At 41.1% G+C, this 21,613-nt stretch overlaps 1 protein-coding gene across 1 annotated transcript in view; it reads right to left on the bottom strand.

Moving 5' to 3' along the window:
- PLCL2 (phospholipase C like 2) overlaps positions 1-21,613 on the bottom strand; it is a 106,633-nt gene that overhangs the window by 11,091 nt on the left and 73,929 nt on the right. The window contains exon 4 of the mRNA XM_066631440.1: positions 12,593-12,668. Coding sequence (XP_066487537.1) covers positions 12,593-12,668 — 76 coding nt within the window. The remainder of the gene's footprint in view (positions 1-12,592; positions 12,669-21,613) is intronic.

Below are 21,613 nucleotides of genomic sequence, written 5' to 3'. Positions count from 1 at the left end.
GAACAATTGGGAATTCCCCTTTCCTCTGCAATCATTCTGATAGTGAGCTGTCGATCACGGTCGAGAACAGACCTCTCTACATTTACATTCTGTTCTTTTTTTGACGAAGAGGGGTGCCCTGATCGTTTTTCAACACCTTCTTGTCCTTCTTTGAAGTCCTTGTGCCATCTGTACACTTGTGAAGATGATAGTGCAGCTTCTTCATAAGCTTTCCTCACCATTTTGAAAGTTTCTGATGCACTTTTACCCAATTTCACACAAATTTTTATCGCATACTGCTGTTCCAGACTCGCTTGCATTTTTCTTAATACGAGGCACTTGAACAGGGTGTCACCAAAAAGAAAGTCTCGGCTCTGACAGGGCTGGAATGCAACTGATCAGTGTTCTAACATACACCTGGCACCCCATCCCAAGTGACCTTGACCAGCTTTTCCCTTCACAGAGCCCTTCTCGAGCGTAGGAACTTCATTCTCATTACATTCTGGACACACCTCGCATATCCCAACATTCTTCCATGCTGGAATAAGGTAATGTATATGGGGTTCTCATCCAAACACTGACCAGGCTTTAAATTACTTAGGGCACAATCCTAACCAAGTCTACTCAGAAGTAAGTCCTATTTTGTTCAAAGGGGCTTACTCTCAGGAAGGTATGGTTAGGATTGCAGCCTTAATTTCAGAAAGGTGACTAAATTGTGCATAGGATTGCAGCCTTAATTCAGGTCTCTTTTTACCCTACTAACAAATGACTAGAGCCATCACTGAGAATTTAACAGTACACTTGCAGCCCTAGCTGCTGAATATTTTTTTCCATGGTGGGAACTGGGCATGTAGCACCCATTTATATCTGTTCCTCTTTCAGGTAGGGATACACACATGGAAGGCTACAACATAGAAATTATGAAAACAAGATTAGAAGACAAATCTTGTTTATGGTAAAATTGTCCTCCAATCCTGAGAATAACTGATGGGATTTCAATAGGGGGGAAAAAAATCAATGAGATTTGCTTCTCAGTAAACATGCATGTTTTGTTGGATGCATTAACCATAATATGACCAAATTACTGAAAGACTAATAAGTGGCATAAAAGGAATGTCTTTTTTATTCTTGGCTAACACTAATCTTCCAATCCAGGAGATTTAAGAGAAGACAAAGAAAATAAAGATGTGTTCTTTTTTTAAAGCTGTGAGTTCTCTGAGGCAGGGGGACATTTTTAGTTTTATATTGCTTTATAAACTGCTCATGAACATTTTGTTGAAAAGCAGAATCTAAATTTTTTTCAATAATAAAAAAAAGGAATCTATCAGCTAAATACTAAAGGCATTTTATGCAAATCATGTAAGACTTGCTCAACACAGTATCAATTTCCTTTAGTATTCCTTTGGCAGTGTGATGGCTACCAAAGAAACACGAGTTAAAGTTGCACAGCATTTCACTTTTATGTGTGCCAAAACTCATGCCAACATACTTTTAAAGGCATGTCAAAAAGCCCTAGTATTGTGGTGGTCATGCCAAAAAGCAAAGGGCTCCCGTCATCTCTGCAGACGGTGTGAGGGACCCAATGGATCCCCAACCCGCAGATCAGTGGAAACGGGGGCCCTGTACATAAAAATATCAACAAGCATTATATAAATGTATTATTTCAAATTGTATTTAAAAGAAATGCTGAAATTATTGTTTGGTTCAATATGTCACTCTTATCTGACTATACTGATATGTGGAAGATTACAGAACATACCTGGCAATGGATAAGGGAGGTAGATAATTCAATAGCTGTGCAGAGAGTGCCCTACTTACAGCCTCAGGGTTATGTTTTCCTCAGACTGCCACAAAAGAAGAAAATGCTCTGTGGCAATTATAGGAAATCTAAAGCAAAGGGCCTGCTTTGCCCTATCAAAGCATGATAGGGAAGTTCCAGCAGAATTGTGACATTTTTTCTAGAGCTCTTCACTTAAACAACAGCCTCTTACGAGAAGCACCCCGTTACTTTAAAATAATTGGTTCTTTTTCTTCAAATGGCAATTCCACTTGATTCCCATTTGCTAACCTGTATATCCATCAAAGCTGCGATGGAAGGAATAATAAGCATCTAATTCCTCTGTCAATCAGTTCGGGCAAGTACATCTCTCATAAGCAGTGTGACATGATGGAGCATACACTGTTTGCATTAATTTAGAACTAGTGTATTTTGATGGATTAGGTAGGAGGCCTGCTTTCTGCAACGTGGATTCAAGCACTTATATTCTGCAACACGGTGAATTACACATCTTGTTTGTTGTTCCAAATAGGAAAGCACAGAAATGCAATTCTGGGACCCTTCAAGACTATGAACCACAATCACCCCACGGTGGTCCATTCTGGCTAAACCCAAAAAGGTGTATGAAAAGGCCCCAAAAGGCAACAGTGTCCTAAAAGATGAGTGATAAATTGCCTTAGGTTGCCTTTAGCCACCTGGCTAAAGAGGTTATTACTGCAGAAAGAAAAATGAGTATTGCTAACAAAATGGCATGAATCAAAAAGCAGTTGCGGTAACATGAGTGAGACAGAAATGAATCTTTCTAATGCAAAGGAGTGAAATAATAGCTTTCTGAAGACAGCTTTATCTGGCCTGTAGATAACATCCTGAGCCACCCAGAAATCACTTTATTTATTTTTTTTATACTGCCGGTTCCAAGTCATTATTGTGTTGCTTCAGATGGCAACCAGAATTGTTTAAAAAAAAAAAAAGCTCATGAATATGTAAGTTTGACTCTGGGAAACAGGCTATAACCTGGCAACGGATACATTATTTTGAGAAAAGGTGCCTGCATCTCATGCAGCAGACGAACAACAAGTGCATCGTTATTGCAGGGAGAACCCAAACCCTCATCAGGCTGTCTCGATAATACAGTGTGATGCTGAGAATTGTGAGTCATCAATTTCCCTAGCTTAAGGTTGTTTCAGCCTTAAGGTTGTGTAAGCCTCAAGTAAATGCTTACAGTTTTTCTGTATTGACTAGCAAAGGATTAGTTTCTCTAGTCTGCCATCAAACATTCCTAGTGACAGCTTGCAAGCTGAGTAAAGATGATTATGGTGGTGGCTGATCACATGCAACAAAGGACTCATAAGAACATAAGAACAGCCCCACTGGATCAGGCCATAGGCCCATCTAGTCCAGCTTCCTGTATCTCACAGCAGCCCACCAAATGCCCCAGGGAGCACACCAGATAACAAGAGACCTCATCCTAGTACCCTCCCTTGCATCTGGCATTCTGACATAGCCCATTTCTAAAATCAGGAGGTTGCGCATACACATCATGGCTTGTACCCCGTAATGGATTTGTCCTCCAGAAACTTGTCCAATCCCCTTTTAAAGGCGTCCAGGCCAGTCACCATCACCACATCCTGTGGCAAGGAGTTCCACAGATCAACCACACGCTGAGTAAAGAAATATTTTCTCTTGTCTGTTCTAACTCTTCCAACACTCAATTTTAGTGGATGTCCCCTGGTTCTGGCGTTATGTGAGAGTGTAAAGAGCATCTCCCTATCCACTCTGTCCATCCCCTGCATAATTTTGTATGACTCAATGGAGACAGTTTCAAGCAGCCTTCATATGGCAACTGTGTTGTCAGAAACCACCTTTAGAACAAGATGCAAGAGTTACTACTCGTATCTGTTGTCCTTCAGCCACCAACATCACCACATTTCTCTGATTCTTCTATTACGTTGATATAATGAGTTCCATTTCCCATTTTCTTATCCTTCAAAACGCCATTCCTCACCACACTGATCATTGGAGGAGATTTTTAATTTACATCACCACAAAGTGTGGCTTCAGAAAATAATGTTCAGGCAACAAACCTAAACCTGTGACCTGGGGAAAAAAAAGCATTTCTGCCTGTAAAAACACAGTACTTCAACTTATCCAACTTTTTCCTTGTTAATGGACTTCCAGGGTCGTCTCAAATAAGATAAAATTGCTGCAGCTGATAGCACAAATTATTATCAGTGCAGAATATGGTGGCCCAAGTTGATATGGGGGGGGGCCAGATGTTATGACTTGGCTGGACCACTGCTTCAGCAGCTATACTGGCTGCCCATTTGCTTCTGGTCCCAATTCAAGGTGCTAGTTCTAACCTTTAAGGCCCTCCATGACCTGGGTCCAGGCTACCTGAAAGACTGCCTCCTTCCATACATTCCAGCCTGCCCTCTTAGGTCAACTGAACGGGCTCTTCAACAAGTGCCGCCTTTGTCCCAAGTGAGGTTGGGGACAAACCTGCCATCAAGTGAGGGGGTGGCAGGTTGGGGACAAGCCTGCCACTTCTCTGTAGTGGTGCCACAACTCAGAACAACTCCTTCTCTCATGGCTTTTCAGCAAGGGCTCAAAACATACCTCTTTTGTCTGGCATTTGGTTGCTGAGTGGATTTTTGCGCTCTGTGTCTCTGTGTGCGACTTGACTGCCTCCTGGACTTACCTGCTCCCCATTGGCTCAAGGAGTTCTTTTTTTCTTTTTCCCTTAAATTTTGCTCTGTTTTGATATTAGTTTTTCACCATGTAATGTTAAAATTAATGTTTTAATGCCATGTTTGATGTTTTTATTTGTTGTGATACTTTATGCTTAATTATAAAGCTTGGACATTTGCTTCGACATGGGAAAGGTGGGATATAATTTTTAAAATAAATAAACAAATTTTCTGGGTGCAGAAACAACCCAAAAAGAATATACAGGATTTGAAATGGACAGAGTCCTGAATATCCAGAGAGGCTTCAAGATTATACTAAGAGCTATAATTGCGCAAACACAAGTATGTAAGAGCGAAGCTACACATTACATTAAGCACCTCATTAGAGCCAACTTATTTGGGGGTAAGTTCCTAAATAGGGAGGGCATCAATGGAAGAGTTCTCTTCCCAGATCAAATAACAGCTGTCAGGTTACGTAATCCATACTGAGACCATAGAAGGGGTAAAGAATTAAAGCCTCCCCAATACACACACACTCACTCACTCTCTCTCTCTCTCTCTCTCTCTCTCTCTCTCTCTCTCACACACACACACACACACACACTTTCTCTCTCTCTGTCACTCTCACTCCAAGGCCCTGATCTGGAGCAAGCTGGGCAGCAATTCCTATTTAGATAAAAGGACATCAATATGCATCTAATGATGCACTTAGTGCAAAACATGTATTTTGACTTTGACCATCTTCACCATATTTTTCAGGGATAATTGGCATAGCATAAAAAGTCTGAGTTGTAAAGGCAGTGAACTGAATTATAGTAAAAACAGAGAAGGCCTAACTTATACATCACACAGAACACATTTAACTGAATTTTGATGAGCCTTTTTTTTTTTTAGCAAGAAAAGTCACTTTGGGAGGTGGCCATTGGGACCATTCAACAATGAGCTAGACCCCATTTTACGGCCTTCTCCATGTGTTGGCAACCTTCAGTCTCGAAAGACTATGGTATCGCGCTCTGAAAGGTGGTTCTGGAACAGCGTCTAGTGTGGCTGAAAAGGCCAATTCGGGAGTGACTTCTCCATGACAGTGAAGGTAACAAAATGTTCGTACCATTGTTATCTCATTGCTACATCAGTGGCACTATTCTGAATACCAAACTCTCTGCTCCACACTGCCCTCCCAAGAAACTGGGGAAAAACTCTCAGAAGTGCACAGTGTCCAATTTGCCCAATACATCTAGACCTCAGATTATTTGCAATCACAGAACAGATGTCCCAGGCACCAATTTGTTCTGTGGCTGCTGATTCTTTTCACTTTGTGGACTCCAAGGAAATGGACAAGATCCTAGGAAGTACAAGTTCTCTGTCTACACCCTTAATCCTTCCCCATCTTGGCTAATTAAAGCTACCAGAAGGGGAACAGCTCAATAGATGGAAATGGTCAAAAATGCTTCTTTATGAAAGGGTAAAATGCCAGCAAGAATGAAGCAAGCAATCGTGAAGCTGTTCTTTAAGAAACCTTCCTAGGACTCTTCCAAAGTGCAAGAGGCTCACATTCCCCAATTTTATTTTCTGAAAATATACCTGTTTGACCAGACTTTGGGGAACTGTATTTATCACAGCTAACTGCTGCTCCAAGCAAACTGATTCACTCTTTAATTTATTATGTGATTCTTACTGTTGTTTTACTGCATTTCATAATGTTGAGAGTCACTCTGGGCCCATATGGTGAAGGACAGGATGCAAATATGAACAATAAGTAAATGAAGTTGCAATGGATAAACTTGGGGTCATAATCGCACTGAAACATTATCGCAATATAATATGAAGTGCTCATTGAGCAGGTTCAACCCTATCTTCTTTCTCTAATTACTCTCCTTTCCTATATTTAGTGAATTATTACCCTCCTATAGATGTCATGAAGCTACTAAACATGTGTCTGACCGATATCTAGAGGTGGGTTCATTCCGTGATAACAAAATAAAAACACATAACAATGCTTGCTGCACTTTTCATTTTTGTAAAAAAAAAACCATCAAAATCTGCAAATTCTGTGAAAAAATAAAACCATTCTTTAACACTGCTACATATTTCTCTACACCTCTACATGCAAGTTACTGCTGACACTATACCACCCACATCACCTACCTAGTACACTTTTAAAGTGATTATAATTATAAATGTCTAAAAATGCAGCTTTGGAATAAAACCACATAACTCCTCTTTCTGCACTTCTGACTTTAGGAAACACCAAAATCCGCAAAAAATAAATAAAAATAAAACTGTTTTCACCCACCTCTACCCATATGCTAGTATATGTTCACAGGAATGAATGCTCCTCCATATCAAATATACCCTTTGCACAAAAGAACATGTAATGGAGAAGGCAAGGCTAGAACAGTTCTGACATGCTAGTTTTCTATGGGAGGGGAATCAGCCTGCCTGCCTGCCGGGGGGGGGGGGGTTTAGAATGACTTTCAGTAATATGAACCTCACAGCAGCCTGAAGAGGTTCAGTACAGGCATATGCTCACCACATTAGTGACAGATAGTCCAAGATAAATGGTTGTGCCCTTTACTTGAAATTAGAAGAATTCAACAAAGGCTAAGACTCTATTAGTCACTTAAACCAAGAATTAGTTTAATTAACACAGCAAGTCCAGTTAACGGTCTTTCTAAGCTTATTAATGATACTATAAACTTTCTCTTCACTGACAATTACAAGGATAAGATTTTATTATGCGTTGCACAGCGGACCCCCACTTTATGATGCAATATATTCCTGGGACACCATTGTATTGTGAAAATACTGTAATGTGAGCCCAATAATGCATTATTGGGGGGGGGGGGGGTTTACAGTAATTCATTCTAAGACCTCAGAAGTTGAAGTTTCTGCCACAGAACTAAGCTATTTCCCTTGCTAAGAGCTTTAGATTTAAAAGGTGACTACTGTGCTCTTTAAGGGCCATGGTTTACACAATGGTTTAAAATTATAAAACACAAATTACAAGACTGTATTCTTCTCTCAAAACATAGTCACAATGTTTAAAAAAAAAAAAAAAAACTACTACCAGCCAAGATGCTACCTGGAAAGCTTGTGTTTGCATCAGCTATATCCTTCCCTCCAGACACACAGCCATGATGTTCAAAATGCTGCCATTGGTTGAGATGCTACCAAATGCTTGCATTTGCATTATTAATTGGCTTATCTATCATACACCAAGTCCTGCTGGTGGCAATCATGAACATAAGAACATATAAGAACAGCTCCACTGGATCAGGTCATAGGCCCATCTAGTCCAGCTTCCTATATCTCACAGCGGCCCACCAAATGCCCCAGGGAGCACACCAGATAACAAGAGACCTCATCCTGGTACCCTCCCTTGCATCTGGCATTCTGACATAGCCCATTTCTAAAATCAGGAGGTTGCGCATACACATCATGGCTTGTACCCCGTAATGGATTTTTCCTCCAGAAACTTGTCCAATCCCCTTTTAAAGGTGTCCAGGCCAGTCGCCATCACCACATCCTGTGGCAAGGAGTTCCACAGACCAACCACACGCTGAGTAAAGAAATATTTTCTCTTGTCTGTTCTAACTCTTCCAACACTCAATTTAGTGGATGTCCCCTGGTTCTGGCGTTATATGAGAGTGTAAAGAGCATCTCCCTATCCACTCTGTCCATCCCCTGCATAATTTTGTATGACTCAATGGAGACAGTTTCAAGCAGCCTTCATATGGCAACTGTGTTGTCAGAAACCACCTTTAGAACAAGATGCAAGAGTTACTACTCGTATCTGTTGTCCTTCAGCCACCAACATCACCACATTTCTCTTTAGCCATAGCCTTTCCTCATAAGGAAGGTACCCCAGCCCAATAATCATCTTAGTTGCTCTCTTTTGCACTTTTTCCATGTCCACTATGTCCTTTTTGAGATGTGGCGACCGGAACTGGACACAATACTCCAGGTGTGTAGAGTACTTTGAACCCACTGCAAAGTGAATAATTTAATTAACCCATTGCAAAGTGATAAATTAAAACTCTCCCTTGTTTTACTAGGGAGAGTCCACTGTAAAATGATTTGATCATAAACTTAACCCATTATAAAGTGGGTGTCCACTGTATACAGATAATTGTATATCATTCATTTACATGCACATACATTCTTCACTTCTCCCAATGCTCTGACCAGTCCAGTTGGCCTCATCCTTAAGTTTCTTCACTGACTTTGTGCTCACTCCTGGATTCAACAGAAACTCTTCAAAGCCCTCCATCGTCTAGCCCCTCCCTACCTCTCAAGTTTCATATACCAATACATTCCTGCCTATAACCCTCATTCTTTCAGCTTCACAACCCTATCTGTCAAAGATCTTCTGCTCCTTCAGACATCTCCATCTTTCATCCTTGCAGGTCCTCAGGCATAGAACTGCCTCCAAGGACTCCTCTGTGATGCACCCCATCTTACTTCCTTCAAACATCTTCTTAAAAACCTGTGCTTTCTGTGATGCCTTTGGCACCTTATTCTTTCCCTGCTGCAGATAAGCTTAGATATGTGCAACTGAAATAATGCATATGCTACCATTGTTTTCCTTGGGCTATCTAGATCTACACCCCTTGGGGTAGGGGCCTGTCTTCCCCCTCTGTATAAAGAATCATGTACAGTGATGATGCTGTACACATAATACACACACAAGGACTTTGAACCTAAACAGCCTATGAAGACATCTCACTGCAAGCAGTGCTTCATTCTCTTGACTTGGAGGAGCTTGAAATGTAGCCCAAGATTGCTGCTTCCTGAACTAATAATTCACAAAGGATAAAGAATCAGAAACTATTCAACCTCTTTCCTCCTTCATGAACTGGCCATAATGAAATGTAATGCAGAAAATATTTGGCAACATTATTAAATGCAGGGCAAACGGGCTTGATTAAACATAGGACTTTTATCAGATGGAGCAAGGTTACTTATTAATACAAATATTGGATATTTGTATATGGTGCTCTAAATAATATTCAGTGGCACGCTAATCAGGACCAAGATCCATGAAGCAGGTCAGACTCCAATACACTGTACACTTTTGCCACCAGCTTTACCAGTTCACTAACTGATCTTCAGCACACAATTTGGGTACTAATGTGAATGATACTTAAACCAACATGCTGTTATTGCTTGGGAGAGTGGCAGGCATAGATAGAAGAAAAGTAGCACAGAAACAACCACTGGCAATGAGCCATACAATAAATACATTCTGCCCATCAAAGTAGCCAATGGAGCAGCTTGTATGAACTTCTGTGTAGGGATGATAAGGTTCACATCAGTCCAAAGAAAAAGCACCACTGACAGAAACAGCCATCCCCCCCCAAAGTATCTGTGCAGACTAGGCTTTGTTTAATTGTCGTTCAGCTGATAATTTTAGCACACTGGCTGTGGTGACAGGGGGAGCAGAAGTCATTTTTCCATGCATCTCTTAATCAAGAGGACAAAACTTCTGTCCACCTCAAAAGCTTGCCTTTCTCAATTCAGCCAGACCAGCATTTCTCAGCGATTGTCCACTTCACATGGCCCACCTGCTGGAAGTACCACTGACACAATGGTGTCATCACCAGTTATTTCCGGGTTGGAAGGCCAGACGTGATGCAACAAATACCAGTAAGAGGTTCGGGGCACGCAGGTGGGCTTTTCTGAGCATTCGAAAAGCATGCACTGGAACGCTGCCTGCCAAGCCTGTTGGCAACCTTCCATCTCGAAAGACTATGGTATCGCGCTCTGAATGGTGGTTCTGGAACAGCGTCTAGTGTGGCTGAAAAGGCCAATTCGGGAGTGACAATCCCTTCCACACTGGGAGCAAGTGCAGTCTGTCCCTGGTCTGTCTCCCTGGCTATGGGCCTTCCTTCTTTGCCTCTTAGCCTCATACTGTTGGCAAAGTGTCTCTTCAAACTGGGAAAGGCCATGTTGCACAACCTGCCTCCAAGCGGGCCGCTCAGAAGCCAGGGTTTCCCACTTGATGAGGTCCACTCCTAAGGCCTTCAGATCCCTCTTGCAGATTTCCTTGTATCGCAGCTGTGGTCTACCTGTAGGGCACTTTCCTTGCACGAGTTCTCCATAGAGGAGATCCTTTGGAATCCGGCCATCGCTCACTCTCACGACATGACCAAGCCAACGCAGGCATCTCTCTTTCAGCAGTGCATACATGCTAGGGATTCCAGCACGTTCCAGGACTGTGTTGTTTGGAACTTTGTCCTGCCAGGTGATGCCGAGGATGCGTCGGAGGCAGCGCATGTGGAAAGCGATCAGTTTCCTCTCCTGTTGTGAGCGAAGAGTCCATGACTCGCTGCAGTACAGAAGTGTACTCAGGACGCAAGCTCTGTAGACCTGGATCTTGGTATGTTCCGTCAGCTTCTTGTTGGACCAGACTCTCTTTGTGAGTCTGGAAAACGTGGTAGCTGCTTTACCGATGCATTTGTTCAGCTCGGTATTGAGAGAAAGAGTGTCAGAGATGGTTGAGCCAAGGTACACAAAGTCATAGACAACCTCCAGTTCATGTGCAGAGATTGTAATGCAGGGAGGTGAGGCCACATCCTTAACCATGACCTGTGTTTTCTTCAGGCTGATCATCAGTCCAAAATTTTGGCAGGCCTTGCTAAAACGATCCATGAGCTGCTGGAGATCTTTGGCAGAAAGGGTAGTGACAGCTGCATCATCGGCAAAGAGGAAGTCATGCAGACATTTCAGCTGGACTTTGGACTGTGCTCTCAGTCTGGAGAGGTTGAAGAGCTTTCCGTCTGATCTGGTCCGGAGATAGATGCCTTCTGTTGCAGTTCCAAAGGCCTGCTTCAGCAGGACAGTGAAGAAAATCCCAAACAAGGTTGGTGCAAGAACACAGCCCTGCTTCACTCCGCTTCGGATGTCAAAGGGGTCTGATGTGGAGCCATCGAAGACAACAATGCCCTTCATGTCCTTGTGGAAAGATCTGATGATGCTGAGGAGCCTGGGTGGACATCCGATCTTGGGGAGAATCTTGAAGAGGCCATCCCTGCTGACCAGGTCGAAAGCCTTGCATGCACTGGAACTCTGCCTGCCAAGCCACCTACCACTGTTTGTCACATTACATCGCTGATCTCACTGGTGGATTTCCGAGGATCCTGTGTATACCACAGGACACCACTTCAAATACCACCAGTGTAGAACACATACCACTGGTTGAGAAACACTGAGCTAGACCTATCTAAACATTTTTGAATCTTTCTCCTCGGGATCACCACAATGACCCTATACCAATATTTCTAACAGGTCACTAAATAGCTATCCATTCAATCACAATATGTATTATTGTGCCAAAGTTGTTTGGTTTTAAAATCGTTCCACCACTTCTACAAGGCAAGTATTACGTGCTTTACAAAGAGGGAAAGTTTAGCTGAAATTAAACAACTTATAACACAATATATCCTGGCTTGTATCCCTAGCATCAGGCACATAGTTGCCAAATGCTGTCTGATTATGGCATCCATCCATCCTGAATTAAAATACAGATTGTTGGCACGAATTCTCTATTTCATTGTCAAATAAAAGATGAAAATAATTGAGAGAGAGGGAGAGAGAGAGAAGGAGAGAGGGAGAGAGAGGCAATACACTATGCATCATAAATATTATATACAATTTAAAATACTATTAAACTTTCATCATCAAACAGACGCTACACGTTTAATTCTTGTCTCAGTTAACACTTTCAAATTTTGACATTGGCAGGCTAAGGCAGCCCTGGTTCTTATCCCAGTTAAACTAATTTGTGACCTTAGGCAAGTCACTGAATTCTAAATGCTTCATTCAGCCAAAACCAAAGTTTATACCCACACTAAATTGAAATGAAAAACTAAATCAGTTTAGTGATGAAATGAAAAACTGATTAACAGTTAGCAGTAGTCATGGGTATTTGCTGAAGTACATCTTGTATTACAGGAATGCCTCTTGCACTCCTCTGAAATCTCTTAAGACAAATCTCAAAAGCAATGAAACTTCATCTGCTGAATTTTGGGGATTAAACAAAATCTTGATGTTGGATGTCATATGGTTCAGTTGGATAAATCAACCCAGTGTAAAATGTTATAAAACTATTAACATTTATTTGCATTTTAAAAATGAGAGTTGTACTTACCTGCTTTTTGGCACTGGACTATTTTTTCATATACGGTATCTGCATTTTCTATCAGTGTCTTGATATTCTGAATCATCTGTAAATATAGAATAGAGTTTCAAATGTTTATTTAAATAATGCAAACAGTGAGTCATACCATTGGTTGATCTAGTCCAGTACCATTTACATCAGCTAGCTGAGGATGTCCAAGGTCTTAAACCAGGGTTTTGTATTAATTTTGTTTTGCAAGTCACCTTTTTTCAGGTACCACCTTTTGTGAGTGCACAAGAGTGGGCAGCTTGTACTACAGTTTACCCTGTAGCCAGGGAAAGCCATCTTCAGTTGCTGCTTCTAGTTTTTTCTTATCATTACTTATTTTAAAGATTTTTAATCTGCCTTTCTTGAGAAAAGGCAGCTTACAACACAAACCCACATAAAAAACATGTTAATAAAAAAGTACAACAATTATAACAAATAAAGCATAAACTACATCATAGCATTATTATATTGAAATATTTATACAGATATAAATTATAGATATAAGGTATGGCATACTATAATTCGATGAAAACACAAACATCAAGAAAAAAATTGACTATAACAAATCAACCATTCTTATGGGAAGCATGAATTTGACCAAATTGTATCAAGCATCACAAATGGATTTGTATTAGAGTGTAGTGGGCCCTCCATATCTGAGGTTTTGGTATCTACGAATTCCACCATCAGAGGATGCCAAACTCTTGATTCATAGGACTTTCAGGATGCAATTGGAAGCCACTTCTAGTCACATTCAGGAGGTGTTCTGAGACACAGAGACACTGCCATGGGACATCCCCGGCTTCAGAACACCTCTTGGATGCAACCAGAAGCATCTTCCAGTCATGTCAGAGATGTTCTGATGAGACAGTAAGGCCTGTGGAATGAGCCACAGGCCTCTCTGTGACTCAGAACACCTTCTGGATGGGACCAGAAGTCAAATCTCCCCTCTGTCATCAACTTAGGACCCAATCCTATCCAATTTTCCAGTGCCTATGCTGCTGTGCCAATGGGGTATGCACTGCTTCCTGTGTTGAGGAGGCAGAATTGGAGGCGTCCTCAAGGTATGGGAACATTTGTTCCCTTACCTTGGGGCTGCATTGCGGCTGCCCTGCTCCTGGAAAGTTGGATAGGATTGGGCCCTTAGATGGCAACCTCAGACAAGCCACCCATCTGACTCTCAGCATTCCCCCCCCCCACTGTCAATACAGAATAATACTTCACTTACAGGGTTGTTGTAAGGGTTATACCAATAGCACTTTGAACATTCAACATAAAAAACAACAGCTTATTTATTAGTATTAATCTGCTTTCACAATCCCAGAATGGCTTATAAAACCTATTGAAAATAACAGTGTGTGTAACTATTGTGTGTAAATAGTGTGTGTAACTAGATACACACTGATGTCTTTTGAATGGTGATCCAAGATAAGCAACTGTTGACAGACCTAACTATAGTGCCACCACTTTAAATGCTTTGTTAGCAAATTGTATACTCTCAAGGGAAGGACTGCATATTTTATAAGCTTGGACCTAGGGCAGTGGTTCTCAAACTGGGGCATTGTGACACGCCAACCAGAGAGCCCTGGCCTCTGCCCCCTTAAGGGGCAGGGAGGGGGGAGGCAGTGACATGATCGCCAGAATAGCGCTGCTGTTGAAGAGCGTAGGGGCTTGCCTGGACTCACCACAGCCTGCAGCAGTCTCCCAGGGGTGCAGGGAGCCCCACAACAGCCTCCGCAGGGCTCCCTAACATGCAGAGAATGTAAAAATAATGATCATGACCCACTTCCAGTTTGCAATTACACCCCTGGGAGGCTACTACAGGCTGTGGTCAGTTCAGGCAAGCCCCTGTGCCCCTCGACAGCGACATGATTCTGGCGATTGCGTTACTGCCTCCCCCTTCGTAAGAACTTACAGTTGGGCTCAAACTCCCTGAGAGTTTGAGAACAGTTGAACCTAGGGCATTGTGGGAAATAAGCAAATGTATAATGGAATAATAACTAGACTGGGCTTCCCTACAGCATTAGTTTGCAAAACTTTGACATATAGGGTTTTTAAGGTAGAAATTCTGAAGAAGGGGTACTAAGTGAACCTTGTCTGCTTTTGGATTCTAAGCACACAGATGCGGGATGCAATTTCAATATGAGAGCACCTCATGGAGCACTCAACCAGACACACACAATTCTTGCAGCAAAAACAAAAAAAACGCAGTGAATTAGTGCCATGAAAAAAATAAATAAATTCACCTGCAGAAAAGACACAGCATAATAAGGAAGAAATAAATCATAAGGAAGAAAGAAGCTGCTTCACTGGTTTTATTTCACTGTGCGGAAGGAAAAGTAGGCCCAATTAGGGATCTTTCCATCCTACATGCTCTTGTTGGTAAAAGCTGCATTAGCAAAGTAGGTCAAGTTAAGTTGCTAAGTTTGACAAGTGAGAGAGAATTTTAAAAAAGAGCAACATTACCACCCAGTATTGGTAATGGAAGCAGTTGTAAAGTGACTCTTTCCTTGGTGACTCTTGCAATAAACTATCTGTACTTAGCTTATTTTATCACCCTAAAACTTTGTCCTTTTAATATAACAATTACAAGATTTTCTCTTAACTCTTTCTGGTACATGACAAAATACGACTTGGTAAAAGGAAGATAGGGCCATTCGTATTTTACATGAAAAGAAAAGACCACTGCATTTTCTTGCAATGAAAATCTTTTGTGTGTTGTTTGAAGGAACAGAGACATGTACAAACATAGAGTAACATGCCTGTCAACATGCCTGTATAAACATAGAGTAAACATGCCTGTCAACTCCCAGTCAAAAGTTTGCACACACACACACACACTATCTTCACTTTAAAGAATACAGAAAATATGAAATTGACAGCATGGATCTGCTGAGTCTACAGATTTTTTTGTAATATGTGGTCTGGAGTCAACTTCAGGCATAGGAACTATATCAAGACTGAGGAATACGTGGTCCAAGAGAGATTCTGATGGATGGTCTCAGAAGAACATGACCAGGCTAAGCTAGGTAACCAGAATAAAGACACAATGACAAAACCCTAGCTTCTACCTTAGAAGTAAAATTCCAGAGTAAGAGGTAGAAATAGATACAGTCTATTGGTCAATACGTAAATTCATAACCAGAGAGATCCCACCATCCCACCAAATCCTGCTGATCCTGTTTATTCCATTTCCTGAAAAGATACCAGTTCAAGACCTAGCTACAAGGTTTCTAGAAGTACTTCACACCTGCACACCATATAAAGGAAATGCAATAAGGCAGATCTTGGGATTTTATGGCCTTTGAAAACAACAGGTAAGAAGAATTGGGATGGTGCCAGAGCAATTGGATCAGGGGATGCTATTGATGCACCAAACAGCAGAATTAAACAAGGGATAGGGTTTGAAATGCTGTTAACAGTCTATCAGCCCAATCCTTTTCACCTCTGAAATCTCCTGATCCCTCTGCTGGAAACCTCCTGATCCCCATACTGGATATCCTTTCCCCAGTGGGGAAGGACTGGGCTCTGTGTCAGATAGCTATCACTTGAGGTTATGTGGAGTAGCAGACAATGAAGCAGGTTTGATTAGTCTATCATAAGCAGTACATGTGCATCATGCATACACATAACCAACATGAGATGAACATGCCCATAGCAATACTATGCTCTTAGTTTATTCAACCCCTAGGATCACAGTGAAGCTATGTGATCCCCTAAGTTTCACAGTAAAACACATGAAACTAATCTCATCTCAAATTTTGACAATTGTCTGTGTTTTAAATAAGTATCTTTCAAGTTGTTATCTTCTGGAATCACCAAGTGAAAAAACAGCAATTGCTTGGAACCCACTAATATTAGTAGGATTTCTCTGCAATAAGAATAGTTTAGTATGTAGCTTCTGTAATTATTTTGGTAGTAATTGATTAATGAACTTGATCGCTATCATTTTTTGCCAAAACTTTACATTAGTATACAGGCGTGCCCCATTATCCCAGTGATACTGTGATACGGGGGGACACCGCCCCCCACTCTCTGAAGCCTGAGGGTTTTCCCAGGCCTCCTTATAAGGCATTAAAAACGTCACTTCCATTTTTTTTTTAAAAACCAGAAGTGACTTTTTTCCACTGTAAAGCTCAATCTGAGCCTGGCAGAGGATATAGGTGGATGTCAGACAACCCTCTGGAGGTGAGGGGAGCATGCAAGGCAGGGGGTCTGTGCAGGGGGGTCCCCACAGAGCCAATCTGCAGATATGGTATCCACAGATACAGGGACCCCCCTGTACTCTACAATTTTCACAATAACTTTCTGCAGATGGTGAAGAAGCTTTGTTAAAGAAGCTTTTTATGTCAAGTTCAGAGACAGCACATTGAGAAAAGAACCTGCAAACAAGACAGCAATCGATAGTAACCTCATTGCAGACCAGCTGTGGTTAAGACCAGACAGTCAAAGTCAATTTATAATGAAGTGTAATTGATCTTTCTACTGCTTTAAGTGCTGTCCAAAATTGCTAATGTAAGAAAACAAAGCTTCTGGGTGTTACTTATGTTTACAATAAAGTACTTGTCATCCATAGACCACTGCTCAGGCAACGTTTAAGAGATCGAATCTGTCTGATGTTCCCAGTTGGTTGGGAAATCATGTCTTCCGTCTCACTACAGAACAAATACAGAAATCTTATTTGTCAGCTAGGACTCCAGAATTGCTTTGAATGCTGTAAGCTGAGCAATACTGTTCAGCCAGGCACAAGTTTGCACTGAAACAGACAGAACTTGCACATTCAATTATTTCTCTCTCTGTAGAGCAGCATGAGAGCATGTTTCCTGCTCTAATTACTTTGCTAAGGGTGCAGACCACATGGCTGACAGATGAACAGCTGTCTTTTCTTCTGTGTCCTGTCCCTCCTATCTGTGCTCTGTTAAACAAACATAAGGAATGGCCCTTCCCATCCTGGGAGATAAGTTCTTGAACCCACATCATGTCATACACAATCATGCACAGAAGTTGCTTCACAGCAAACTAGAAAAAAAAATATCATCTGCAACTAAGTGGTTTACCTCTAAAGCAGACAGAAGATTTTACGGCCTTTGAAAATATCTCTTTCAAATCTTTTGAAGCACTTAGGCTCAATCTAAGTATTACCCACAGCGAGGTGCTAGATTTCTGAGCTGTTTCACTTTGGCCTGCAAGGGTGGGGCAGTTTTTTTAATACTTCCCCATGCAAAAAAGAAAAAAAAATCTCAATGTGTGTATCAATTATTATTATGATCACCTTTATCAACAGAAGTTCACAATATGGTTTACACAGCAGCAGAAATGAAAAGGTGATTCCTTAAAGGCCTTGAAGTCTTAAAAAGTATGTAGATAAGATGCCAGCAAACAGCCTTTTTGCCAACCTTTTTGCCCAGTTATCAGGGGTATTTAGTACATGAACAAAGGATTTATTACATGCAGGATTGTTTTTTTAAAGGGGAGGGATTCTAAAATATGCCTCCTCACCTGCAGTGGAACAAGTGCAGAATTCTAGCTCTTCATTCTACCACCTCATTCTGTAGTAAGGGCAGATTGGGTTTTACTTTCCATGACAGGTGGGAAGAACAAACTGAACTTGGCTTTATTTTATTTTATTTTTTGCTGCAAAGTATCCCCTGCCATACAGGGGAGTATTAAAAGCAGCTTATCTACTGGGCAGTAGAAAAGGCAGCAGGAAGAAGCCAAAGCAAAGCTCTTGCTGAGACTTGTGCTTCCTTTCCTCCCATTCATTTTCTTTGAACCCAGCTTTTAAGATCTATTCACACTTGGCAAGAACTCTGTGAAAGGTTTCACAAGGCATTCTTATCCAGAAGTTGCACCAAAAATATATTATCTTTATTATTATTATTTTTTGCATTACCCACTTACGATTCACAATTATATCACACATGTTTATCAGAACATCCAGCTGATGAACCAGCTTTTCTCTAAAGGTTTTAAAGGGAGTAAGAACCATACATTTAAAAGTAGTAACAACCATACATTAAGTATTACTGGCATTGTAGTGAGAGGGAGAAACTGTCTCTGAATATACATTTTGTCTTGGTACTTCAAAGTATACGATTCCAGAGTGGTAGCTCTGGGGCAGCCCAAACCTAATCCCAGCAGGGCTGCCAGGTATAGTGGCACCAAAATGGCGACCGTTGTGTCCTGCAGCCCCACAGAGGCCACTGGAGTTTTCCCCGGGTGAAGGAGACGTTTGTCCCCTTCCCCTGAGCAAGGGTGCAGCCCCATAATGGGGCTATTCAAGTCTGCACCAGCTGTTTTGCTGGCACAAACTGAAGAACCTCTGTATTGGGCTTTGCAATACAGTCCCATCCCTGCTCTGCCAGTCCCATCCCTCTCCCAGGTCAGTCACCACCCTGCCTTGCCCTCCCTCTGCCCTGGAACACCTCCCCCTATAAGATTGGACCCATAGTCTGCTTCAGCAAACACAACAAAATTTTGTAGCACTCTAAGAACTAACCAATTTATTCCATCATAAGCTTCTGTTTATTCATTCCAGCATAAGCTACTGTCAGTTTGGTTATAATCTTATTTCCCAGGTGTGATGGGATACACACACACACACGCGTGTGTGCGTGTGTGTGTGTGTGTGTGTATGTATATATATAATATTTTATATTTATATTTATATTTTATAAATATATTTATATATAAATAAAAAACATGCACACACACACACAAAACCAAAAGCCTCAGTTTAAAAAAATGATATGCCATGGGTTTGATTTAATTCAAATCTCTACAATCACAGAAAATTTTATTCAATTTAATACTGAAGATTACAATGGCTATGTTGTAACATACATATGCAGTGTTTTTCTTACAACTATTAATACATACAAGTGAGGGTACAGTGTCAAATCCCATTTAAAATTTTTTACAACTTTTCCATTATTTCAGACCCCAAGAGTCTGAGACACACACACAAAAAATCCAAATGCAAATCCAATAATTTGCATACAATGATGTATACTAAATTTGTACAATAAATTATGTTATGGTTCATAGTTCATGGCAAAAATAATGAAGCAACTATCTAGGGAGGTTCTAATTGACTGAAAATGCCTGTTCACTTGATACCAGTTCTACAATAATTACACTTTTGTCCTACCATATAGCACTCAGTTTAATTCTATCATGCCTTGGTTCCCTGTAGTATTTTGTCTTTTATAATTACTCCAATGCAGACTAGTTCTTTACAGGAGACGGCCTGCATCTATTCATAGCTTATTGAGTTCTCTAATTGCTCTCAGTGTAAAAATTCTACTAAAACTAAAAAAGGAAAAGAGGAGGAGTGGGAGCATGTGTTGATAAGTCCAGTCACCAGTGTAAATGTTTACTTTTATTTTTATTGCTAGGGAGGCATTTCTGACAAAATGTTAAATATTAGTTTATTTATCTGAGATGGACTGACCCTGGAACAGTTGAGCTTTTGGAAACATCCATGCTAACCATGAGGCATACGCAGAATGAAACAACAATGTCAACCAGAGATAGCCTGAGCACTTACCATGGTAACCAAGGTTTGTTTAAAAAACATTCCATAAGGAAATGCCCATGGGAATGCAGAACAATGTTGCACTTATGGGTTTATCATATTTTATGTTATTGCTAGCCACACTGTTAGGCCTTTTATTGCAAAAAATGAATCCTTTCATCTATTATACAACAAAAACTGCAGCATGCTAAAACACAGGTTCTCAGCAAGTAAGATTTACTTTGTCACACCAAGTAAGATTTCTTGCTCTCAGATGAATCAAATTTCAGCATAGTTTGCCTCAGTGACTTCACATGATGCCGTTGTTATTTTCATGTACCATGACACAGCACAAGCCTATACATGACTACTCTGAAGTAAGTCTCATTGTCTTCAGTAGGGCTTACTCTCAAACAAGTGTATATACGATTGTAGCCTTACAAGCATACTTTTACATTCGCAGAATCAGTAATTCGTAGAGGTTTTCCTTGCCCCCCCCCCTTTTTGCTCCAGCTGCAATTATACACCTTTGGCATATTCCTTGTGGGGCATTTTGATACTTCTTTTTACTAGGAAAAGACTTGAAGGGTGTTTTCAATATGTGAAGCTATCCTTATGCAGTCAGAATACTGGTCCCACTCTGGGACCAATCTTGTCAATATTGGTTCAATATTGTCTATATTGAATGATGCTCCACTCTACCTGGAATCTCCCACGAAGGAAGCAGGTACCCCATGCTACAGTCCCGTGCTACATTGTAGTACATGGACAGGTGAAGTATCTACTAACTAGGAACCATGTTTCTGCTTGTCTCATCCAGAAATTGGATTTAAACTGGGATGGTAGTTGCTGCCACCACATAAAAATTAAGGTGTTCCAAGACAGAAAGAGGCCACACTGAGAAAACCTCCCTCCTAGGTGAGCAGAAAGCTGGGATCCCCTTAAAACCTGACATAGCTGAAGGCAGTCTAGGAAAGATGGGGCTACTAGCTCAGTTCAGAGACTAGGTAAATAACACAATAAATATTTTATTTAAGAGGTGTTAAAAATACACCAAAACAATGGAAATGGAATAGAAGAAAACATGGCACTTGCAAGGAAGAGGCAGCTGAAGGAGGAAGGGTCTGGGCAAAAGATGGAGGTGGAGATTAAAAACACTGAAATGCTGTTTTAACTTTAATGTATCTTTCTGGGTACTTTCACTACCTTAAGTGCTCATGCTAGTCCAGGATATTGGTCCTTACAACCACACTTAGCCAGGCAGGCAAGCAACCTTCATTGATGCATCCAACACACTGGATGAGGGATCAAACCCAATGTGTGAAGTGGGAGACATTACTCCGCCTTTTATAACTTCTGGGTATTACCTAAAATTTACCTGTGGGATAGGACACTTGGGATAATCTGAAACTGGATCCTGTTCTTGGGAATCAGGTGGGCTTCATAATCCAATTTGCTGGCTACAAATGGGGAGGGGAAAAGAGTAA

The sequence above is a fragment of the Tiliqua scincoides genome, chromosome 5, assembly GCF_035046505.1.
Source record: "Tiliqua scincoides isolate rTilSci1 chromosome 5, rTilSci1.hap2, whole genome shotgun sequence".
In the NCBI taxonomy this organism is placed as follows: domain Eukaryota; kingdom Metazoa; phylum Chordata; class Lepidosauria; order Squamata; family Scincidae; genus Tiliqua; species Tiliqua scincoides.
The sequence above is the reverse complement of the archived record's forward strand: the minus strand, read 5'-3'. Positions and strand labels throughout refer to the sequence as shown.